Source organism: Fringilla coelebs (genome assembly GCF_963513975.1).
Source record: "Fringilla coelebs genome assembly, chromosome: 2".
Lineage (NCBI taxonomy): Eukaryota > Metazoa > Chordata > Aves > Passeriformes > Fringillidae > Fringilla > Fringilla coelebs.
Window position 1 is genome coordinate 928,050 of NC_140029.1, and position 24,753 is coordinate 952,802.

Below are 24,753 nucleotides of genomic sequence, written 5' to 3' on the forward strand. Positions count from 1 at the left end.
CCCTGGAGGGGCCAAGAAGCCAGGCAGGGGTCCTGGAGAGGCCAAGAAGCCAGGCAGGGGTCCTGGAGGGTTCCAAGAAGCCAGGCAGGGTCCCTGGAGGGGCCAAGAAGCCAGGCAGGGGTCCCTGGAGGGCTCCAAGAAGCCAGGCAGGGGTCTCTGGAGGGGCAAAGGGCCCCAGTGCTGCTGCCAAAGCCCTCGGGGCGAGCTCGGTGTGACCCACAAGGAGACAACAACAAACACTGTCGGCCTCTTTTGTACGAAGGATTTAATTCTCTATACATGGAACTAATTGGAAAGGCTGGATTACAGTTGTTAAAGCTGCAGGTTTTTATATATTTATATAATTTACATTCATAGTGATGAAATACTGAAGTGCAACTGAGTAAGGAGCTTCACTTGTCCTTTGCACCTTTGCAGGACGGGTCGGGAGCGGGAGCTGGGCTGGGAGCGCTGCCAGCGGGGGCTGGGAACGGGGGGACACAGACACCAGGACGGAAGGCCGTGGTAAATCATGAGTAGCAGGGCTCTGCTGTGCCCCAGGCGCTGGGAGAGGGCACTGCCAGCACCCGCAGCAAGAGCCGGGCACGGCTGGGCTGCGGCTCCAGCTCCACTGAGAGCTCCGTCTCTCACTCATCTGTGTCAATTCCACAGTCTAGTTTAAAAAATGTAAACATTGGAAATGGATTGCAGGGAGATAGTTCTATACATTCGTTCTTGTCAGGAGAATGACTCGTTCAGGTGGTGTTCCACAGAAAGCACAGCTGAGCAGTCCCAGGGAGGCTGGGGATTCTGCAGCCCCGGCAGGGAACAGCGCACCCATCTCTGACCCAGGAATGTGACAAACCCAGGGACACACACAGACCAGGCTGTTTGCTCACTGCTTGCAGCTACAGGTAATGTGCAAAATCAAATGGACAGAGCTGGGTAAAACATCACTCCAGGTTTGCCTCTGGCACGGGAGGAGGGCATCTCCCCTCCCCACAATGGGTTACACACTCAACAACAACACCTGTTACAAACAGTACAGTAACTACAACAAAATACCTGGAACTGGGCACATTTAAACGTCCTTAAACTGATTTTAACTCCTTCTGTTCTTTTGTAATTATAAAAAAAAAAAAAGAAAAAAAAAAGAAAATGAAAATAATAAAAAAAAGAGACACATTGACAACACTGGACAAGTGAACAATAAAAAAGAAAGATACATAAAGTCTCCAATTCATGGACATTTGGAACAATTTTAATAGCACATGCAGCATTCCTTGATAGTGGGTCTTTTTGCACAAACAAAAATTGCAATGAAGAAATTAAATTTATACTTTTCCTTTAAAAGACTAGAATATATCTTTAAAAAATAATTTTTAAAACTACCAAAAGCACCTGTGCAAAGGTGGAAAAATTAGTTTGGTAACTGAAAGCCACAAAAGGACCCACTATCCTCTGGTTTTTATTTTTTTTTTTGCGTGTGTGTGTTTTTGTTTTGTTTGTTTTTTTTTTGTTTTGAATCAGTTTAATTTTGTCGGTAATTAACTCAACCATTGCGATTCCATGCAACTAAATGTCAAATGAGGTAAAACTGCTGTGCAGTGTGTTCTTGACTCAGAAGGCAGTAGATGATCATGCTGGAAGCCACATGATCAAGGCTGCATCTCCCATCATCCCTCTGGGCACTGCTATGGGATAGTGGGTCTCTTTGAGGACTTTCAAGCCTGAGTGGGGGATGGACAACATATGATTCCTAGAAAAAGGAGGAAAACAACACATAAGCAAAACAAAACAATGAGCAAATTCGAGCTGGGGAAATGAGGCAGGCGTGGCAAGGCATGGAGCAAAACTGATGGGGCGGGGGGGACGTGCCGGGGGGATGGGAACGAAACCAACCAAACACAGCGGGGACAGAAGGTCTTCAAAGAGCCCGGGGGCCCGGGGGCGCGGGGCCCGGCAATGCTGCATGTGGGGGACACAAGGGACACCGGGGACACCGGGGACACTCACACTGCTGGCTCGGGTCCGTGTCCGTGGTCAGCTTCACGTAGTTGGACGGGAAGAGCCCCACGTGGCCGTTGACCTCCCCCTTCCACCAGTCGGGGTCCTCCCTGCTGAGCACGGTGATGATCTGGCCCTTGCTGAAGGCCAGCTCGTCGTCGTTCTGCGCGCTGTAGTCGTACATGCCGATCACCTGGCACACTGCGGGGACACGGCTCACTGAGCTGAGCTGCAGCCACCCCACAGCGTCCCTGACCCCCCTGCCCCGCCCAGAGCCCACCAACCCAGCCTGGGCATCCCTGGCAGCGCTGGCCAAAGGCTCCTGGAGCTCTGGCAGCCTGGGGGCCGTGCCCATCGCCTGGGCAGTGCCAGCACCCTCTGGGGAAGAGCCTTGCCCTGCTCTGCAGCCTGGCCTTGCTCACATGCAGAGGTCACCTCTGGACATTGCCCATGGCAGGGACAGCTCCACAGCATTCCCAGAATGACCAGGTTGGAAGAGACCCCAAGTCCATCGAGTCCAGCCCAGCCCCAGCAGCTCAGCTGAGCCCTGGCCCCCAGTGCCACATCCAGGCTTTGTTAAACACACCCAGGGATGGGCACTCCACCACCTCCCCGGGCAGCCATTCCAGAACTTTCTCACCCTTGCTGCAAAACCTTTTCCCTGCTCCCCAGCCTGTATTTGCCTTGGTGCAGCTCAGGCTGTGTGCTCTGGCTGTGTCAGTGCTGCTGCAGACAGAGCCCAGCCCAGCTGAGCACAGGCACCTTTCAGGAGCTGTGCAGGGCCATGAGGGCAGCCCTGAGTCTCCTTTTCTCCAGGCTGAGCACCCCCAGCTCCCTCAGGGCTCCTCTCAGGGTTTGTGTTCCCAGCCCCTCTCCAGCCTCACTGTCCCCTCTGGACACACTCGAGCATCCAGGACCCTGCAGTGACCAGAGCCCATCCTGGGCTCAGCTCAGCCCCCCCAAACTCCAGGGCTTTAAAAATCCCAAAGAGGTTCATAGAATCCCAGAGGGCTTGTGTCAGAAGGGACCTTAAAGCCCATCCAGTGCCACCCCTGCCATGGACAGGGACATCTTTCACTGCCTCAGGGTGCTCCAACCCGGCCTGGAACCCCCCACCAGGACTGCTCAGTGGACAGGAAAATCTGGGACACGCTGGAACTTCCAGTATTGGAAGCTGCATAATCCAAAAGAAAGCCAATGGTGGTGCCTTTGTTGTCCCTGTGGGGTTTTCAGAACAAAAAAAATTCTTGGGAAATATAAGAGAAAATGAACAGAAGTGGACAAAAGCATCCCAGGCCATCCAGGCTGCTCTGCTGGCACCCAGGACTGGTTCCAGCAGGGATTTTCTATTCCCTTGCAGTGGAACCCATCCAATCCCAGAATTCAGCTGCTCCTGCTCTGTTCTGACAAAGCAGCTCCCTGAATTCTCTGAAGCAGCAGGACTGTTTAGTTAAATAAATAATCCCCTCTATTTCTCTGCTGTTTTCTCTTTGCCAGGCCACAGGGCTTCTGGTTTTCCCACCAGACATCAGATTTTCATTATTGAGCTTTGCTGGCAGGTTCTCTCCAGTGGATTAATCCTAAAATTTGCTTTTATTTTTGTCCTTGTACCAAGCCAGCAACTCATTTTAATTTGCCAAACAACTTTTCCTTTTTTAAAATTACAGTTTAATTAAGATTTTGCTGTTCTGCAAAAAGTGCTAAAATTTTATTCTGTAAAATTTAGCATGTGGGGAAAGCCAGAGATTGTCAAACCTGAAATAATTTCAAAAACACATTAAAAAAATTCTCATCCTATTTCCTTGTAAAAGGTTGTGTCTCAATGCCAAGTTGCCATTCTCAACCTGAATTCCACGGGGCTTTGGAGAGGCTTTGCTGGAACAACCAGCAGAGGGGCCAGGCAGCAGCAGTGCCACAGGCACAGCACCATGGAGTGGGCTCTGGAAGGCCCTTCCAGCCCAGCCAGGCACTCTGTGGGAATGTTCCTGTTCTGTGGCTCTGGGCCCCTTCCCAAGCCTGCAGGGCACAGGAAGGGTCCCTCCCCACTGGGGTTGGTCCCACGGCCCCTCAGAGCAGGGGGTTCTGCAGGAGAGGAGCCTCAGGGGCAGCCCTGGATCCTCCTGAGCCTCTGCAGCTCCTGCTGCACTCAGGGCAGGGAGGGGCTGCTCTGGGGATGGAGGAACATTCCAGAGCTCCTGTCCCACACTCAGGGATGGGCTGGGTTGATTTGGAGGATGCAGGAATGCCCCAGAGCTCCTGTCCCACAGTCAGGGCAGGGCTGGGCTGGTTTGGGGGATGCAGGAACACCCCAGAGCTCCTGTCCCACACTCAGGGATGGGCTGGGTTGATTTGGAGGATGCAGGAACGCCCCAGAGGCTCTGGAGCACTGCACCCCTCCCAGCTGAAGGCCCAGCCCGGGCACAGCAGGCAGAGCAGGGGTGCCAGGGGCAGGCAGGGCTCACCTGAGGGTGCTGCAGGCCTGGGCAGCTCGGTGGGGGTGCTCTTACTGGTGCCAGGGCTCAGCAGTTTGACGTAGTTGGCCGGGAACCAACCGATCTGGCGCTTCTTGCCGCGCGCCTGCGGAGACAGAACTGCTCAGCAGGGCATGGACGGGGTTAGGGGCTCAGCCCTGCCCTGCCAGGCTCAGAACTGCCCAGCCAGGCTCAGCACTGCCCAGCCAGGCTCAGAACTGCCCAGCCAGGCTCAGCCCTGCCCTGCCAGGCTCAGAACTGCTCAGCAGGGCATGGACGGGGTTAGGGGCTCAGCCCTGCCCTGCCAGGCTCAGCCCTGCCCTGCCAGGCTCAGAACTGCTCAGCAGGGAAAGGAGAGGCTCAGGGGCTCAGGCCTGCCCAGCCAGGCTCAGCCCTGCCCAGCCGGGCCTGGGCAGCTCCAGGGCTCAGAACTGCCCAGCTCAGAGGGGAAAGGAGTTGAGGAGGGAAAACTCAGCTGTTCTGTGCCACTAGCTCAATGCTATAAAGTTAAGATAGAATCTTATTATATTTCTAATTGTTAACATAGAATCTTACTGGTATTTCTAACTAAACACTTGTTCATTATCACACCTGTTACATTAAAATAGATCCCCAGATTTTGACAGTTGAAACAGAGATTAAGAATCCAAATTTCCTCTTTTCTTTTACAAAAATGGATCCAAGCTTTCCAATGCCTTGTGTCACCAAAGCAGGAAACCTCATACCCAAACCAAATGTCCATTGCAAATCAAATCCATCAAAATTCCTTGCAGTAAGAAAGGCTCTTCCAGAACTTTGAATCCCAGCTTCTAACTCTGTCTCAAGAATAATTTTAACTGTTTATTCTCTTTGTCTTAGAATAAGGTTGGCATTTTGGGCAAGGAGAATTTTGCCTCTGATAAACAGACTGTTAACTTTGGTGGGAAAAATGCCATCTAAAGGATCTACTATCCTTGAACTACTTTCTTTCCTGTCTAAATCTTTACTGAAAAAGAAAACACTTTATCTAAGGTCTATTTAGATAATTTAAGATATTTTTGAACACTGTGTTAATGCTTGAATGCTTAATGCTAAAAACATTTGCCTTATTTTCTCTTCACTCTGACCCCCAAGTGTGGAGCAGGAGAATAAAAAGAACAGTCAGGGATTGCTAACAAAATAAAACCCAATTGTCAAACCACATGTAAGACATCACAGCATCTAAATTACATCTGAGTATTCCCACAACCAAAACTGAATCGTTTCAGAGCCTCCCAGTAGCTGCTCAGTGGTAACTGTGGCAGCTCTTGCCCAGAGAAGTTTCTTTTCTGTCTTAAAATACATTTAATGGAGACTCTTTAAAGCTAAAAGTTGCCAACAGCACCAAGGTTAGTGAGAGAAAACCCCAAAGGAACCCTGGAAGAGGATTTCTCCACAAAAGATGAAAAAAGCATCACCAGGAAAGGCAAAAAGGGCAGGTACAAAGAGTTAAAAATAACTGCATTAGTCTGAGATCTGCAGTGCACAAAGAAATCAATGGCATTGTTCCACCTCAAATTCCCTGCTAAAACCCCAAACCAGACAGAGCCTCCTTCAGGGGGACCAAATGGCCAAGTTCTGCTCTCAAGAACACCTGGGAGGGCCCCAGGCAGCCCCGAGCCCTGCTGACAGCACAGCTCCCTGCTGAGCCCCAGGCTGTCCCCTGGCAGGCATGGCAGTGGGGGTGCTCCTGGAAGGGTTTTGTGGCTTCTGCTGGCACCTGCACTGCAGAACACTGTCAGGTTCATTCCTCATCAACACATTCAGCATTCTGAACTACTAAAAACCACTTTTTAAAAAATGGGATTTTACTAGGGAAAAGAAAGGAACTAACTTGGAGCTCTCCTTCCCACCAACCACCTGGGTTCTTCTTTCTGATGAGAATCAACTGGCCAGGAGCAAGAGTCAGCTGTTCTGGGCCTGTTGCTGTGTAAGAGGCAATAACTTGGGCAATTTCTGTTAAAGCAGAGGAGGAAAGAAAAGGTTAATTTGAAAAAATCCGAGCACATTTTATCCAACATTATTTCTGCCATAAGACTGTGTTATTCCTTTCCATAAAACTGTTATGGACTTATGTATTTCCATGAATACATGTGGTAACTGTAAAATAAATGAGAGGTTCAGAGCACTGCAGGAATAAATAGATCATAAACCAGAGGTGCAGCAGCTCTGTGGTAGGAGATCAAAAATGTTTGAAATAGAGAATAATAATAATAATAATAATAATAATAATAATAATAATAGGAACTGTACACTGTTAAAATCCAATGTTTTCCAGTAAATCCATCTTTGCATTTAGCTCCCTGAGGAGAGGAGACATACCAATGACAAGATAATGAAGTTGCAGCCAGAGGTGCAAATCAAGGCTGGCAGAGAATTTCCCAGCACCTGGTCCCAAAAGGAGTTTTCCAATGCAGCAGAGGGGATTTCCCTGGAAATCTCTGTTCCCTGGGGGCTGTCCCAGACCAGGTGCTTTGTCTGTCCCCTCCAGCCCAGGGGACACAGAGGAGCTGGGAGCTGACAGTTCCAGGGAATTTCCCCAAGCTGTGCTGGAGCTCCCTCTGTCCCCTTGTGGAACAATTCTGCTCCCCACAGGTAACCCAGCTTTGGGGCCAGTGGAGCTGCAGAATTCTGGTGTCCTCCCCAAGGCAGGCTCAGCCCTGTCCCCAGGCCATGTGCAGGGTCAGGGGGACACCTTTAACACCCCCAGAGCAGGGCTGGGGCTCTGGACCTTCCCCAGGAGCCAGGACAGGCACAGCTTCAGGGACTCATCCCAAGGGCAGCTGCAGGAACCCACAAACCCCCAGAGGTTGGGAACCAGGGAGGCTTTGGTGCAGGGGAGCCCAACATGGAAATGATGAAATGATTGATGTGAGGAAAATGAAGGAAAAGACCAGCAGGAACATTAAAAATGATCAGAGAAGCATCTGAGACACAAATGAGCAGCGTGAGGAGGATGAGCAGCAATCCAAGGGCTCTGCAGAGAACACAGGAGGCAGAACAGCAGGACCTCCCTCAGGAGGGCAGGGACAGGGGAGCCAGGCAGGGCATGGAAAGGCCTGGAGTGACAAAGGGGCTTTAAACTGGATCTGGGGTCTGCACACTCAGCCATGCAGTCATGGAATGGTCTGGGCTGGAGGGACCCCACAGCCCACCCAGTGCCCCCCCTGCCACGGCAGGGACACCTCCCACTGCCCCAGGCTGCTCCAGCCCCAGTGTCCAGCCTGGCCTTGGGCACTGCCAGGGATCCAGGGGCAGCCCCAGCTGCTCTGGGCACCCTGTGCCAGGGCCTGCCCACCCTGCCAGGGAACAATTCCTCATTGCCAAGATCCCACCCAGCCCTGCCCTGCCCTTCCCAGCAGCAGAGCTGATCCCAGCCCAGCTCCTCCCTGGTTTGCCCTCACCCAGCACTGACTCTGCTCCTGGTTTGTCTCTGTTTAAACCTCCCACTCTCCTGCCCCACCTGCTGCATTTAATGAGAAATTCCTCCTCCTGTCTTCTGCTTCCACAGCTAAGAAACCTGGAGAGGGACTGGGGAGAAGGGGGAATGGCTCCCACTGCTCTGCTCAGCAAGCCAGCAGGAAGTTCACATCCACTTCTGAGCAAGCAGATTTTTATTGTCTAGCTACATGTTATTTAGTGATTGACACACTAGAATGGTTAGAGGATGAATTCTTTTATTCCATTTACATTATTTATTAACTGCATTTATTCCAGTTATTTTATAATGGTTTTCATCAGTGCAAACCACTCCAGGATGACCAAGAGCAAACACTCTATTTTCATGGAAAAGGTTTTGTTGCCATTGAATTGAACACTTAAGAACAGAGAGAAGCTGCTGCCACAATATTTGACTCACCAGGTTTCTTCCCTAAGCTTCCTGTTTTCCCAGCTGCTCCTGGAGCCTTGAAATGGAGAACAAGAGGCAAGTTTAGCACTCAGGTTTCTTTGTCTAGCACATGAAAATGATTTACAAAGCTTCACTCAACAAGCACGTGAGTCAAAAACTCACAGGAAATTCTGTTCTTACAGAAATCCTTAATATTTCAGATGGCAATAAACACCTGGGAATAAATACCAAGCATGAAGTGGATGGTTTGTTAATGCAGAAGTGCAGACTTTTATTCCCTTTCACAGGCTGCAAATACCCAAGTACATCCCATCTGTAATCCCAAAGGAGATCCCATTTGTGATTGCAGATCCATGTATCTACAGACTGGGAATTCTGTGGAGGTGAGCTGAAACAACAGCAGAAGTTTCCATCCCTCCAAACTGCAGGATTGCAAATATTCCTGAGCAGCTCCCTGTGCCCAGACAGGGTGAGGTGAGGGATGAACACCTGCACCCAAGGGATGGGGAAGCAAAGCCTCTGAACAGCCACAAGAAATTCAGCAAAACCTGACATCAGTCCAGCTCCTGCCCCCTAAATAATTCCTGCAGTTTCCTCCCAGGCCACTGACAGTTTTCTGTCCTGCAGAAAGAGGTCTGAGGTGGCTAACAGCAACTTAAATCTAAACTGGACTGTGGCCAGGAATGGTGGGGAGCCATACAAGTCCCCTTCCCTTCAACACTTCCACCTCCCTCAACTTCACCTTCAGGATCCTCCTCACAACCTTGGAGCCAACATCAAACCACCTGAAGGCCTCCACAGAATCCCAATTCCTGTGTGGAAAGAACAGCTTCCTCCTCCACATTCTCCCTGTCAAGTGATGTTTTGAAAACTTGGGGATTCTGGCAGGAATGAAACTGAGGAGTGACTGAAGAACAGCTCAGTGGCTGAGAGCAAAGGCCCCCCAAACCCCTCTGCTGGCTGTAAAATGCCACCTCCAGAATGGATCAGCAGGTACATTTCAGCTTGCCTGGGTGTCTCAGAGCTCCTTTCTGTCACTCACTGTTACAGTCACACCCCACAGGGGCAGCAGACCTTCCCCTGTCCCTGCACTCCTTGGGCTGCCCCCAGGTCCCCCCTGCCCTGTGAGCAGAGCCCAGGGGCTCAGGGGCAGCAGTTCTGGGGTCCTCCCAAAGGCAGGCTCAGCCTGTGCCCAGAGCACGTGCAGGGCGAGGGGAGCAGTGTAACTCAGCCAGAGTGGGGCTGGAGCTGCTGAAGCAGCAGCAGCAGCTCTGGGACAGAGGGACACAGCCCTGACACCCCACAGAGGAGGGCCCCAAAGCACTGCCAGTGATGCCAGAACTCCTCCTGCTCTGGGAAATGCTCCTGGCAGAGGAACACCCTCTGCCCTCCCCAGCAAAGAACAAGTGCCTGGACCTCCAGAGAGGCCTCTCCTCCCAGGCATGCCTGGGTCAGCAGCCCTGCTGCTGGACAGAGGCACATGGACACACAAAGGCTGGGACACTGCCTTTTCTGAGAAACAGAGAGGTGATTTTCACACAAACTCCAGAACCACCTTGAGCACACTGAGTCTGAACTGTCTTTGAGGATTCTCTGAATCCTCAGTGCAAAAGCAGAAGGAACACATGGGAAAGTCCTACAGCACTTCATAGAATAACTAAATTCATAAATAACACATTTAGGATGGTCCCCATTTCTGGCCCACTCAGGAGAGGGAGAAGCATTTCCTGTTCCTTCAGCTGAGAGAAAACACAGCAGTGAGGACACAGCCTGTCCCTGCACACCTGGGACACTCCCTGAACTCTGAGGGCACTTTGTGACAAGTGATGAAGTCTCCTGAGCCAGCAGAGCAGAACCTGCTCTGTCAATTTAATAAACCCCAGCCAGGACTTCCAAATTGTGCTGTACAGCAGGACCCTTCAAATCCCAACTTGATCCATTCAGGGATTATTTTCTGAAGCCCTATGCAAAGTTTTAGGTCTTGAAATTGTTGTTTCCAAGCCATCCCCACAGAGGGAATCCCAGCAGGGCCCAGAATAGACCCCTGTGTCCATCCCTCCCCCTAAGGAGCAGCCTCAGAATGGGCCATTGTTCCTCTGAAGAACAAAGGCTTGCCCACTTTTTCAATAAACTGAAGCTTGAAGAAACAGGGAATGGTTTGTTTTAGCACCCTGAGGTGAATGGGCACAGAAGAACAAGTTTAAAAAATTCTTCTGCTGTAGAAACCATTGAGATTTTGAGTCATTTCTAGAAACTCTGCCCTTGCTGCTGAAAGAACAGCCCTGCTTTTCTTTGGTTCTGTCAATAGTGCAGAACACATGAAATTATTCCTCTTTTCAGAACATTTTCCAGCCCAGGCAGCTGTCCAAGCACAGCAGCACTTCTGAGATTGAGAGAGTGAGATTTCACAGAGCCAGGACTCTGAAATCCTCTGCAAAAACCGGCTCTGGGAGCAGGCTGGAGAGCAAAACCCAGTTCCCCCCTTGGAGGCAGATCAGTGTCCTGCAGGCTCAGAACCCTGGCATGGAAACAACCTCCCAGAGCAGGGGCTCCACCAGCCCTGTGCTTTTCCTCCCTCTCTCACCCAGATGTGAGCTGAAGGTGGGATTTTCCCCAGCACACAGGGCACTTGGAGCAGCTTGGGTGAATGCCCTGAGCTGGGGCAGCCCAGGCAGGCTGGGGTTGGACAGAGCCCCACCCTGAGCTCTCTGACAGAAGGGATCAGAACTGAACCCCTGAGCTCTGCACAGGGATTTGCCAGCAGGGCCCCAGCCCCACCTCTCCAAGCACTGCAGCACCAAACACCACTAACTGCAAGGTTTTAATCCTGGCCCAGAGGATGCTGCTGGAATTTCTTGACACTGCAGAAATTTCCTCTTGAAAGGTTTCCTACAGCTGAGATTTCACTGCAGCTTTATCCTCTGGCTTTTCCAGCTGCAGGAGTGGCTTTAAGGAGTGACTCTGCTCAGGCTCTGTGCTGCAGTCTTTCCCTGAGTTCTTGAGCATTACCATCCAGATCCCCCAAAATCCACTGATTTTTATTCATTTATCTTTAACCCCCCCATTATTCCAGAGATAGAAACCAGACTTCTTCTCATCAAGAGACCAGTGTTCCCAACTCTGAATCTAAACAAATTCCTGCTGGGAGATAAAATTATCCTCTCAAGCCATATAAATGAGAGAACATCTCTCTTTAAAATGCCTAAAAAGAAAGCAAAAATCCCCCAAAAAAACCCTCAACAAGGATGTGTTCTATGGAATTATTTCAAGATAAAAAGAGATGAAACAGAACCTCTATCATTCAATCAAAATCTGGCAAATAAACACACTAGTTAGCAAAGTTTTGGTGCAAAATTTGTTCTTGATCACAAGAAATGATAGGGAAAACATGTAATAGACTGAAATATTACTGTGTAGATTTTAGTTCAGTTTTTTTTTTTAACTAATGGCAGTAAGATACAGCTCAGGCATTAAAAACTTACCAGGACAATAAAACAATCATGGCTGTTCTGATCAGTGTCTAAAAAACTGCCAAGAGCACTACTGATGTTTGCATCACTTTCATGGATGATCCCCCAAGTTATTTATAATAATAATTTGTAAAATGCGACTATGGTTATTATTGTAATTGTTTAGCATAGTTGTACACATGTTGTTATATAGATATTGCATAGATGTATGTTTGTATATATGCTAATCCATGTTGTATACATTGTATAGTTGTATTTGTAATTGTTTTTTCCAGTCTCAGATAGCAAACCTGCAATACATTTTTATTTCCCCTACCATGCCCTGCCCTGCAGCTAGCACTACAACCCCAAAGAAAACATTTCTCTACCTCAGAATCTTTGAGTCTCACATAATTAGATGGGAAAACTCCTGATTTATCACCCAGCGTGCCCGTCCACCAGTCACCATCTTTCTTTGTCACCAGGATCAGGTCACCTTGTTGGAAAGTGAGGTCCCCCTGCTCCGAGCTCTCGTAGGTGTACATGGCAATGTACTCTGCAAAAGGGAAATGCAGCAGAAAGAAATGAAATCAATACAAACTGGAAAACTCCTGAGAAACCCCCAGGGATCCCCTGCCAAACCTCAGTAATGTCAGGGCTAGGCAGAAGGAAAATTTTTATTTATTGGTCAGAGAAACATCAATATTTAATGAATAAAATTGTATCTATCAGAACTGAACAGGATCTATGAAAAGGCTGCCTCTGGGGGTTTGTCTATAATTTGCTATTTTAATTTTATGTACATATATATATTTTATGTGCATATTTTATGTACCTTTTAATAATTTAAATGTACATAAAGCATTCATTTAGATGTTAAGCATCTAAATCCCAGTGGTTTCTGGTTTGTGCTGATGAGTGGGATTTTCAGAGTTTGGGATGCAAAGAGCACACACCTTAAAAATCACCTTCTGCACAGGAGCTTTTCTGCAGCCCTCTCAACAGAAGGTGTTAAATCCCTGCTTTATTGTCTCTCAAAGCCACAGCTTTTTGGAAGTGTTTACAGAAAAGCTGTGTTCCTTTTTAATACAAACACAACACCTGAGCTATCCCACCCGGGACAAGACTCTGCCTGCCCACACTTCCCTCTCCTCAAACACCAGGAAACCCAGAACACAGTGATCCTTAACTCAGGTCCCTTCCATCCCAAACCAGCTGGGATGCTATGGATTATCACTGAGCAGAGCAGCTGTACTTTGACATCACTGATTCTCTCCCTTTTCTCTGCTCTCCCTCCTTTTAGTTTCTGTGCTGCTCAGGCCAGACACAAATTCAATGCAAATGTGCCTAAAACTGCAGCTGGGACTGCAGCTGGGACCTTCAGGTGTGCTGCAGGGCCAACACAAATGCCCACCTGTAACCTACATTTAGATTGCTTCATCTCCTCTGCCTGGGACTGAATTCAGTGCAGCTGCCCCTGCCCTGCAGGGGATTGAGAGTTAAGGCAGCTCAGGTGGGACATTCCCCTCCAGCTGAAGGGTGACAACAGCCAGGGATTTCCCTTTTAAAACCCTTCAGGAAAAGATCTCTGAATTGTGAGTCTGTGGCCCAGGCTGCAGCTTTGAAATGGAGCTGACCACAAGGACCCCAGGATTCCCCCAGTGACTGTCACTGCCTTCCTCAAGAGCTCTAAAGATACACTGGGAATGAGCTTTGGGGGAAATGAAAATATTTACCAATTCCTGACACCACGGACACATGTGCTTTTTTGGCCCTCTGTGAAAACCCATTCTAGAGCAGAAAATGTTACCAAAATAAAGGCAAAAAATTAGAAATATTGGAAAAAGCACAAACTACAAAATATATTTCCATATCTTTTGTAGTTAGTACTTTTTCCAATATTTCTATTGGATATTTTCATCTCTTTCGTAGTTTGTACTTATCCCAGTATTTCTACTGGTTATTTTAGTATCTTTTGTAGTTTGTACCTTTTCCAATATTTCTATTGCATATTTTCATATCTTTTGTAGTTGGTACTTTTCCCAATATTTCTACTATTGGATATTTTAATATCTTCTGTAGTTTGCACTTTTCCCAATATTTCTACTATTGGATATTTTAATATCTTCTGTAGTTTGCACTTTTCCCAATATTTCTATTGGATATTTTAATATCTTCTGTAGTTTGCACTTTTTCCAATATTTCTATTGGATATTTTAATATCTTCTGTAGTTTGCACTTTTCCCAATATTTCTATTGGATATTTTAATATCTTTTGTAGTTTGTATTTTCCCAAGATTTTTATTGCATATTTTCACATCTTTTGTGATAAGTGAAATTATTCCTTCTCTATACATACAAACATATTTTGTATGTTTTGTATACAACATACAAAACCTGTTACTCTAATAATAATAATAATTCTAAATTAATCTAGAGGCAAACTGATTAGCAGTTGGATTTTCACAGCACTTGAAGAGCAGGATCTGGCTCCTGATTTTGGCAAGAGAAGCAGAGTTCTTGTGTTCAGTGCAGAGTAAGAGCTGCCAGGGCAGCCAGGACTCACCTTCCCCTGACACTGCTGCCTTGGCTGCTGGGGATGCTACTCTTTTCAGACTAGCAGGACTTTCTGAGGAACCAGAATCCATGCTTTAGGAAAAAATAATGGTTATTTAAGAAATTCAATCTCTTCAGAAAAATTATTATTACATTTCAAATATAAAATGCACGTGCATGCCCAAGCAACTCGCTGGGTTTTAAAAGAAGAGAACGCAAAATAAATGTGCAAAGCAAAGCTTTGAATCCAGTGCTCTACCATGGTCACATTTAAACAATTGCCTTAAATACAGAACTTTCTGCATCTCCTCTTTTTCCTCAGGAAAAAAATGATCTAAAATCATTCTCATTTGTATTCCTAATGCTAATGTTGCCTTCAAAATACAAAAAATGAGATTTTAAATGTTTAATCCTCCAAGAATAATGAGAAGTGATTTAGATTTAAGGAATACCTTTTAATTTTGGGCAGAGAGGAGCTCTGACTTACACAGCTGTATTCAGAAAGTCCAATACACTCATTTTTCAGTTGCAAGTCACATAAAATTAAGAAGATTAATTAATCTTTTGTTGGTGAGGCAAGACGCAAGGAGAACTGAGGTCAGTTTTCTTATTCTTATTTCCTTATTATTCTTACTGAGGTCAGTTTTCTTATTTCTTAAATTCTTATTTTCTTATCTTATTGTTAATTATTTTCTTAATTTCTCAATTAAGAAATTGAAAATCTCTTAAATTTTCAGGATTGGAAGTCAATACCCTCCAGATAAAATCAGGATCCCTTTTACAGGGTAGAACTCTAAAATTCAAGCGTGCAGCTCTTCCAATTTCCTTCGACCCCAGCACAGAAGTGAAGGACAGGAAAAGCAGACAAAATACCTTGTGGACTTCCTAATGGGGCCTGAGATGAGCTTGACATAGGATTTGGGGAACCAGCCCTTCTGGCCCTGCACCTCCCCAAACCACCACATGTCCTGCTGCTCCAGCACGGTGATCACGTCGTTCTTGTTGAAGTTCAGGTGGTTGTCCTTCTTTGCTCTCCAAGGATACAGAGCCTGGGCCTGGAGCCCCTCCACCTTTTCACCCTTCAGAAAGGAAAGCAGGAGTCAGTCATGCTCCACCTGCAGCAAGAAAGCTGCTTAAGGAATTATATCCTCAGGTTGCTTAGACAGCAACAAATCTCTCAACTAAAGCATCAGTTAAACTTGCAAAGTAATTCCAGAAATGTTTGCAGTCCTCCTGCATTTGTCTGTTTACACATCATCAGTGCAATGCAAGATGAAATTAATTACTTTTTTTAAGACACACATGTAATAAACCCTTGTGAAGCCGCTTTGGCAGGACTTCTAGGCCACTTTATGGAAAATGATGCTTTGCTGCACTTTATTCATGGCACATGGCAATTTCTTCTTGCTCTGAGGCAGATATTTAGCACTTCCCAAAACACATGAGCTCCCAAGAACAGTTTGTTGTTCCACTGAGGAAAAGGAAATGCCTGAAGAGAGGGACAGAATTCAGCTGGGAAGCTTTGCCATTGCTATTCCACTTAACCCACTTGGGAGTGGAGGCTGTCATGGGAGTGAAAAAAGCCCCAAGGAAGTGACCCAACCCTGCAACACCAAAATCTAAAAAAGCCATCCCAGACCAGCAAACCAGAGGCTTTGTGTTAAATCCTGCCCCAGATGGTGCCAATGGATCAAAGATCCATAGAATGGTTTGGGTTGGGAGAGACCTCAGAGCCCCCCCAGTGCCAGCCTTGCCATGGCAGGGACACCTCCCACTGCCCCAGGCTGCTCCAGCCCCAGTGTCCAGCCTGGCCTTGGGCACTGCCAGGGATCCAGGGATGGAATTCCATCCCAGCCCTGCCCACCCTGCCAGGGAACAATTCCTCATTGCCAAGATCCCACCCAGCCCTGCCCTCTGGCACTGGCAGCCATTCCCTGTGTGCTGTCCCTGCATCCCCTGGAAATTGTCTCTCTCCAGGTTTCCTGGGGCTCCTCCAGGCCCTGCAAGGCCACCCTGAGCTCAGCCCAAAGCTTCTCCTGTGCAGGTGAGCAATGCCAGCTGTGCCAGCCTTTCCTGCCAGCAGAGCTGCTCCAGCCCTCTGCTCATCCTGGAGCCTCCTCTGGGCTCTGCAGCAGCTCCAGCTCCTCCCTGGGCTGGGGCAGCTCTGCAGGTGGGACCCTCCCTGGCACCCCTCCTGGAGGTGCTCACTGTGTCCTGTCAGATGAGTGTTTTTGTGCACAGGCAAGGTTCCCCCTTTGCCCTCCAAGCCTTTTGTAGTTGGCAGTTTTTTCAATACTTCTATTGGATATTTTCATATCTTCTGTGATATGTGAAATGATTCCTTCTCGATACACAACACACATAAACTGTTACTCTAATAATCACAATTCTAAATTGTTCCAGAGGCAAACTGATTAGCAGTTGGACTGTCACACCACTTGAAGAGCACAGTGTGGCCCTGCTGAGCTCACCTGGCCCAGCACGGGGGACGGGGAGGAGCCGGTGACAGTGGCAGGGGTGAAGGCCGAGCGCTGCCGGAGCTGCCCCGCGCTGGGCACGGTCAGCGAGGGCTGAGCTGCCCAGGCATCCCAGTTATCACTCTCTGCCTTCTCACTGCTGTTCGTTGGCCAGCTGGAAAGAAAAAGAAAGGAATTATGTGATTGCTACTGTTTTTAACAGTAGGAACAAAAAGAAATCATTCAGAACAAATATTTCACTGTTCTACAGGAATTGTTTTTCCAGATATCCAGCACCTTAACTCCAGGTGCAACTGAACACTGGTTAAGCACAACTTCACCTTCAAAGGCAGCCCCACACTGAGCTCCTTGTCCTTGCCACTGAAGGACAGGTTTTAACTCAATTCATAGCTGTGTCCTTACAAACAGAAGTTCAAGCAGTGCAGGCTGCATTATGCACAATGGAAAGAGAAATAAAAATAATCAATCATTCTTTCCAAAACTGGTTTGAAATCTTCCCGCCTGCACATCACTGACCTCTCACACCCTTTCCTTTAACACAGAATCATGGACTGGTTTGGGTTTGGACCTCAGATCCCACCCAGTGCCACCCTGCCATGGCAGGGACACCTCCCACTGCCCCAGGCTGCTCCAGCCCCAGTGTCCAACCTGGCCCTGGGCACTGCCAGGGATCCAGGGGCAGCCCCAGCTGTGTCAGGAGTGCCAGGGCCTCCCATTGAGATATCAGTTTAAAAATATGGATTTCATGGTCAAAGGAGAAGGAAATGCAGTTGATAAAAGTGCCCAGTGTATTAAAGACCCAGGGATGGGCTCATGTTCCAATTCCATCAGTTTTACTAATGCTGTGACCAGGAATTAAATCACCTTTCCATGTCATCTCTGCCATTAGAATATCATAGATAACAATAAGAAGGTGTGAAACCTTCAGTGAGGCTTGGTGCAAACTAATGCAGGGGAAAGGGATTTAGGAGGTGGCAGCACCTGAAGGGGCTCCAGGGGAGCTGGACAGGGATTGTTCATTAGGAAGAGCAGGGGCAGGGCAAGGGGGAATTTCAGTGGGAGATGAGGAGGCAATTGTTCCTTGGCAGGGTGGGCAGGCCCTGGCACAGGGTGCCCAGAGCAGCTGGGGCTGCCCCTGGATCCCTGGCAGTGCCCAAGGCCAGGCTGGACACTGGGGCTGGAGCAGCCTGGGGCAGTGGGAGGTGTCCCTGCCATGGCAGGGGTGGCACTGGGGGGGCTGTGAGGTCCCTCCCAGCCCAAACCAGTCCAGGATTCTGTGATTCCAAGGGAAGTGAACCCTTTGGGATGTCCCCCATGCCCACACCCTCACATAGGGATGCCTCCTGCTCAGGCAGGGGTGATGGGAGCAGCCCCAAGCCCCCCAGGGCTGCACCTGGCAGTGATTCCTACAGAAAGCACCCTGCACTCCCCAGAAGCTGTGTCTAGTTGGCACTCTGGCTCTGTGCCCAGTGCCAGCTCCCAAGGAGCCCGGGCACTGAGGGGCTGAGCAGCCCCAGACCTACGTGGAGCTGAAGTCTGCCCAGTTGTTGGCTGCTGCAGGAGCCTCTGCAGGGGCAGGGGCTCCCAGGGACGTGGAGCTTTCCTGCACAGACACTTTGGGAGCAGCAGAGGGCTCGGCCACGGGCTTGGCTGAGGCTGGAACTTCACTGTCTGGGATCTTCTCTGCATAGTTTGCAGGGAACCATCCAGTCTTCCCCTTCAGTTCTCCACCAAGCCACCCTGGCTCTCCAGTCTGGCTTTCATCCACCTGCAGACACAGGAAATCAGAGAGTTAACAAACACGTCCTGCAAACGACACAGATCTCCTCTGCAGCAATGAACTTTTTGCAATGCAAGAGGGCTTGACAATTTCTTTTTCCTTTTCTTTCCATACTGAAACCACTGAACCATGGAATGGTTGGGGTCAGGTCAAACCTGTCCTGCTCCACCCCTGTCATGGCAGGGACACCTCCCACTGCCCCAGGCTACTCCAGCCCCAGTGTCCAGCCTGGCCTTGGGCACTGCCAGGGATCCAGGGGCAGCCCCAGCTGCTCTGGGCACCCTGTGCCAGGGCCTGCCCACCCTGCCAGGGAGGAAATTGTTCCTAATAGCTGATCTAAACCTGTAATTTTTCAGTTCAAGGCCATTCCCTGTGTGCTGTCCCTGCATCCCCTGGAAATTGTCTCTCTCCAGCTTTCCTGGGGCTCCTGCAAGGCCACCCTGAGCTCAGCCCAAAGCTTCTCCTGTGCAGGTGAGCAATGCCAGCTGTGCCAGCCTTTCCTGCCAGCAGAGCTGCTCCAGCCCTCTGCTCATCCCGGAGCCTCCTCTGGGCTCTGCAGCAGCTCCAGCTCCTCCCTGGGCTGGGCCAGAGCTGGGGCAGCTCTGCAGGTGGGCTCTCACCTGTGGGGGCACAATCCCAATCCCAATCCCTTTCCTGACCCCAGCTGGGGGCTCAGCCCCGGGCAGGGAAGGATCCCAGGGCTCCTCAGAGGAGCTGCTGCCAATTCCTTTGCCTCAGGCCATTTGCTGACTCTGTGCCTCCCACTGGAATTTGCATCCTCCCTCCCCCTCCCGGTGCAAAGCCATCCCTCATTCCTGCGGGTCTGGTCCCCTCCCAGCCCCTGGCAGCCCGAGGCAATCCCAGCAGCGATGGGAATCTCCCAGCAGAGATGGGAAAGCAGCAGGATGGGAGAGGGGAGGGCACAGCTGACGCTGGGTCTGGGAAAAAGGGATAAAGCACTAAGGGGCTGAGTTACCCATACTGGGATCAGTGTCCCCAGCAGGGCTGAATAACCCACACAGGGATCATCACCCACTGAATAACCCACACAGGGATCATCACCCACCTGAATAACCCACACAGGGACCATCACCCACTGAATAACCCACACAGGGACCATCACCCACTGAATAACCCACACAGGGACCATCACCCACTGAATAACCCACACAGGGACCATCACCCACTGAATAACCCACACAGGCACCATCACCCACTGAATAACCCACACAGGGACCATCACCCAGCTGAATAACCCACACAGGGACCCTCACCCCAGCTGAATAACCCACACAGGGACCATCACCCACTGAATAACCCACACAGGGACCCTCACCCCAGCTGAATAACCCACACAGGGATCATCACCCACTGAATAACCCACACAGGGACCATCACCCACTGAATAACCCACACAGGGATCATCACCCCAGCTGAATAACCCACACAGGGACCATCACCCACTGAATAACCCACACAGGGATCATCACCCACTGAATAATCCACACAGGGACCATCACCCACCTGAATAACCCACACAGAGATAATCACCCGAGCTGAATAACCCACACAGGGACCATCACCCACTGAATAACCCACACAGGGACCATCACCCACTGAATAACCCACACAGGGATCATCACCCACTGAATAACCACACAGGGACCCTCACCCCAGCTGAATAACGCACACAGGGATCATCACCCCAGCTGAATAACCCACACAGGGACCATCACCCACTGAATAACCCACACAGGGACCCTCAACCACTGAATAACCCACACAGGGATCATCACCCACTGAATAACCCACACAGGGACCCTCACCCACTGAATAACCCACACAGGGACCATCACCCACTGAATAACCCACACAGGGACCATCACCCACTGAATAACCCACACAGGGATCATCACCCACTGAATAACCCACACAGGGATCATCACCCACTGAATAACCCACACAGGGACCATCACCCACTGAATAACCCACACAGGGACCATCACCCACTGAATAACCCACACAGGGATCATCACCCACTGAATAACCCACACAGGGACCATCACCCACTGAATAACCCACACAGGGATCATCACCCAGCTAAATAACCCACAAAGGGATCATCACCCACTGAATAACCCACACAGGGACCATCACCCAGCTGAATAACCCACACAGGGACCCTCACCCCAGCTGAATAACCCACACAGGGATCATCACCCACTGAATAACCCACACAGGGACAATCACCCACTGAATAACCCACACAGGGACAATCACCCACTGAATAACCCACACAGGGATCATCACCCAGCTGAATAACCCACACAGGGACCATCACCCACTGAATAACCCACACAGGGATCATCACCCACTGAATAACCCACACAGGGATCATCACCCACTGAATAACCCACACAGGGACCATCACCCCAGGCAGAGCAGGAACTGCAATCACCACCCAGAGGGAACAAACAGCACTGCAAGGGCAAATCTGGGTTGTGGAGATGCTCTTTGAGGTGAGCCACAGAAACCCCTGGGATTCTTCAGGCATAAGGAAAAAAAGAACCAACCCCAAGGTTTCAGAGCCATGCAGTTAATGGCTCTTCAGGAGAGGATTTGAAGCTGCAGTAATTCTGAAACTGCCTGTGAGGATACAGATCTCTGTTTATTCAACCCAATTAAGTTCTCTATGCACACTTATGAAAAGGCATTTTGAAGGATAATTTAAACTTCCTAATTCATATCAGCTCTGGTTTCTTCTTCATCTAAAACACAAGTCACATCTGGTTTTGCACTACTGTACTGAAATTTTAAATAAATTCCTTTGAATTTTTTTAAGCTATTTTGTTTCAATTTCCTTTAATTTTTATACCTACCACCCACAAATCCCACAACAATCCCAGATTTTCTTTTTCCAAAATAGAATCAGACTTTAAATGCACACCAGAATGATGAATTACAGTGTGTGGGAGGTTGTTTTTATTTATTCAACTGTACTTTAGAGCCACAGCTGACAACTACTTAATTCTGTGGATCACAAAGATTGAATCCAACTCCAACAACCAATAACTAAAAAAACTGATGAGAAACTGTCATTAGAATTCATTGTAGACTTTTCAGGGAAGAATATCTGTTCCCACACAAAAGCTTGGTTGAGCCATAGCCAGGATTAAAATCAATCTCAACTCACAGTGGAAGAAATTCAAAGTACATTGAAAGGACAGGAGAATTAAAAAGCCAGAGTAATTGTGGAATCCATGGCACCAGATCCAGGGTGCCACAGGCTTTTCCCAGCAGTCAGCCAGAGCAGAGCCCTCTCCAGACTGGCAAAGCCTTTTCCTTCCTGGGTAAATCCTCCTCCTCCCTGGTGCCCTCAGCCAGGGCCCAGGGCTGGGCTTTACCCTCTTGGAAAGATCATTCCCAGGCTCTGGGAAAGGCCCAGCTCCTGTGACAGAACGAGCTCTGCAACCCCACTCCAGGCAGGATTCCAGGCAGGATTCCAGGCAGGATCAGATCCCAGCCCAGGATCCCTGCCCAGGATCAGATCCCAGCCCAGGATCCCTGCCCAGGATCAGATCCCGGCCCAGGATTCCTGCCTAGGACCAGATCCCAGCCCAGGAATTCCAACACAGGAATTCCAGCCCAGGAATTTCAACACAGGAATCCCAGCCCAGGAATCCCAACACAAGAATTCCAACACAGGAATCCCAGCCCAGGAATTCCAAACCAGGGATTCCAATCCAGGAATCCCAGCCCAGGAATCCCAGCCCAGGAATCCCAGCCCAGGAATCCCAGCCCAGGAATCCCAGCCCAGGAATCCCAACACAGGAATCCCAGCCCAGGAATCTCAACACAAGAATTCCAACACAAGAATTCCAACCCAGGAATCCCAGCCCAGGGATTCCAAACCAGGGATTCCAATCCAGGAATCCCAGCCCAGGCAACCCAGCCCAGGAATCCCAACACAGGAATCCCAGCCCAGGAATCCCAACACAGGAATCCCAACACAGGAATTCCAGCCCAGCCCTGGGATCCAGCCCTGGGCCCTGGTGGCACCTGCTGCCTGCTCCAGAATGGCTCAGGTTTGGGTTCCACGTGGGAGATCTCCATTTGTGTGAGCTCAGTTATCCAAGGAGCAGGGATTTGGTGGCACAGGGAGCTCCCAGCTGGAATGCAGCTGCACTGATGCCACCAGGCAGCCTCACCTCAACCCTGAGCCTGCAAATGGCTGTTTTGCAAGGAAGGCACCACGGGCACCTTGGGAAGCACAGGACAAACACGGGGGGGCTGAGGGAGGAGCCAAAGGCAGCACCAAAAGCCAACCCTGCTCCAGGGAGTCTGAATATTTTTGATAAGGAGCTGAGCTGTGTTAATTTGACCCCAAGGAAGCAGCTCTGGTGGGGTCAGTGGAGCCCCTGAGGAGCCCCCTGGCAGCACTTACCCACTCCCTTCTCACCTCCAGGGGCAGCAGGGATGCAAAGCAAGGCATGGTTAGAGCACAGCTCAGCACTGAGCACAGCAGCTGCCCAGAGCAGCCCTTTAACCTCCCTGCAGGGCAGCAGAGCCCCAGGAACCTGCTGTGATTCTGGCCAAAATCACTTCAACAAAGGCAACAGAGAGGAGTGACCCTGCTGGGGCTGAAGGGGTTAACATCGAGTGCACAAGCAACAGATAACAAGACTGAGATGGTCTCTAAGTCTCTATTTTAAATATGTGTGGTGCTCCTTAGAATCACAGATTCTGGGGGAAAATCTCATTTCCCTGCAAATCTCCCTTTTAAAATTATTTCAGTGCTGTTTAGAATTGTGTATTTTGGGAAAAATGTTATTTCCCTGCAAATCTCTTTTCAAAAATGATTTCAGTGCTCCTTAGAATCACACATTTGAGGGAAAATGTTATTTTCCCTGCAAAAACAGGGATAAAAACGTGCAGAACTGCCTAGAACCACATATTTTGAGGAAAAATGGTATTTTCTCTGCAAATCTCTATTTAAAAATGTGCAAAATGTTTCTTAAAATCACAACTTGCGGGAAAATTGTTATTTTCCCAGCAGGTCTCCCTAACAGTGGTCACTCTTGCTCACAGAATGACCTGTAGATACAGGCCACCCCCTATTTCCCAGGAAAACAAGGCATCCTGGCATTTCCCAGCAGCCTCCAGAGTCTCCTCCCCAGCACCATTTCCTGCAGCTTTCCAACCTGCTGTATCCTCATCAGAGTCCTCAGCAGTGAGGCTGAGCCAGGATTCTCTTTGGATTTTCCAGGAACCCATTCCAAGGCAACAAACACCCAATAGTAAAAAAGCCAAACCAACCCCAAAAGGTTCCATTTCCCAAACCAGTTTTTTTTAAAATAATGATAATTACAGTTTAGAGGACTCTACAAAGTGTAGTTTTCCAAAATCCAAATTCCAACTGTAAAAGCTCTTAAAATCAATTTTGTTGCATAGAATTCTGTTGGGAATACATGTCTCCCAGTGAACAATATTTAAGAATTCCCTCAGGCATTTTAATTCTGCATGTTAAGAACATACTAATGATTAATTAGTATTAATATCCACTTAAACCTGCAGCCATGAACCAGGGAACTAAACCTTAGAGAGACAAAAGCAAACCTTGCTTCAGAATTCGACACAACCCACTGACCACATCCCTGAAAAACTGGAAATTATTCTCTACCAACACACTTGCAACCAGATTTTTGGGATTTGCAGTTTCCTTTCTTGCCATATAAAACTGAAGGCAGCCCTGGCAGAAGCTGAAGGCTTTTCCCAAGGAATGTCCCAATTCCTGCTTACCATGACAATGTCTCCAGGCTGGATGGTGATCTCGTCGTGGCTTCTGGATTCAAAAGGATACAGAGCTCTATAATACACTATTTTTACATCCTCCTGAGCAGAAATGGTTAGAGGAGCTTTCTCTGAGCAAAGGAAACACACAGATACAGAGAGAAGAAATCAAACCACCTGATTTTTAAACACTTGGAAAATGGGGTGGAAGTGGAGACAAGAGTCACCAAACCTGCAGAGTCTGCAGAACAGCCTTATCCCCTTTTCACACAAGGGAAATATAAAAATGGATTATTTAAAAACATTTTTCTTATTATTTTTTCCAGAAAATCTTAGAACAGCAGGATGGCCTGGGCTGGGAGGGACCTCAAATCCC

At 48.9% G+C, this 24,753-nt stretch overlaps 1 protein-coding gene across 3 annotated transcripts in view; it reads right to left on the reverse strand.

Moving 5' to 3' along the window:
* Positions 1 to 24,753, reverse strand: part of ITSN1 (intersectin 1) — a 107,405-nt gene that overhangs the window by 20,377 nt on the left and 62,275 nt on the right. For 2 of the 3 annotated variants that reach the window (XM_084226747.1, XM_084226746.1), the window contains 10 exons: positions 24,387 to 24,508; positions 18,331 to 18,575; positions 16,802 to 16,961; positions 15,204 to 15,409; positions 14,341 to 14,423; positions 12,164 to 12,330; positions 8,335 to 8,380; positions 6,310 to 6,431; positions 4,449 to 4,563; positions 1,996 to 2,187 (listed from right to left, as the gene is read on the reverse strand). In XM_084226747.1, coding sequence (XP_084082873.1) covers positions 1,996 to 2,187; positions 4,449 to 4,563; positions 6,310 to 6,431; positions 8,335 to 8,380; positions 12,164 to 12,330; positions 14,341 to 14,423; positions 15,204 to 15,409; positions 16,802 to 16,961; positions 18,331 to 18,575; positions 24,387 to 24,508 — 1,458 coding nt within the window. Of the gene's footprint in view, positions 1 to 302; positions 1,739 to 1,995; positions 2,188 to 4,448; positions 4,564 to 6,309; positions 6,432 to 8,334; positions 8,381 to 12,163; positions 12,331 to 14,340; positions 14,424 to 15,203; positions 15,410 to 16,801; positions 16,962 to 18,330; positions 18,576 to 24,386; positions 24,509 to 24,753 lie in introns of those variants that run through there. The other variant, XM_084226748.1, reaches the window with a different exon arrangement.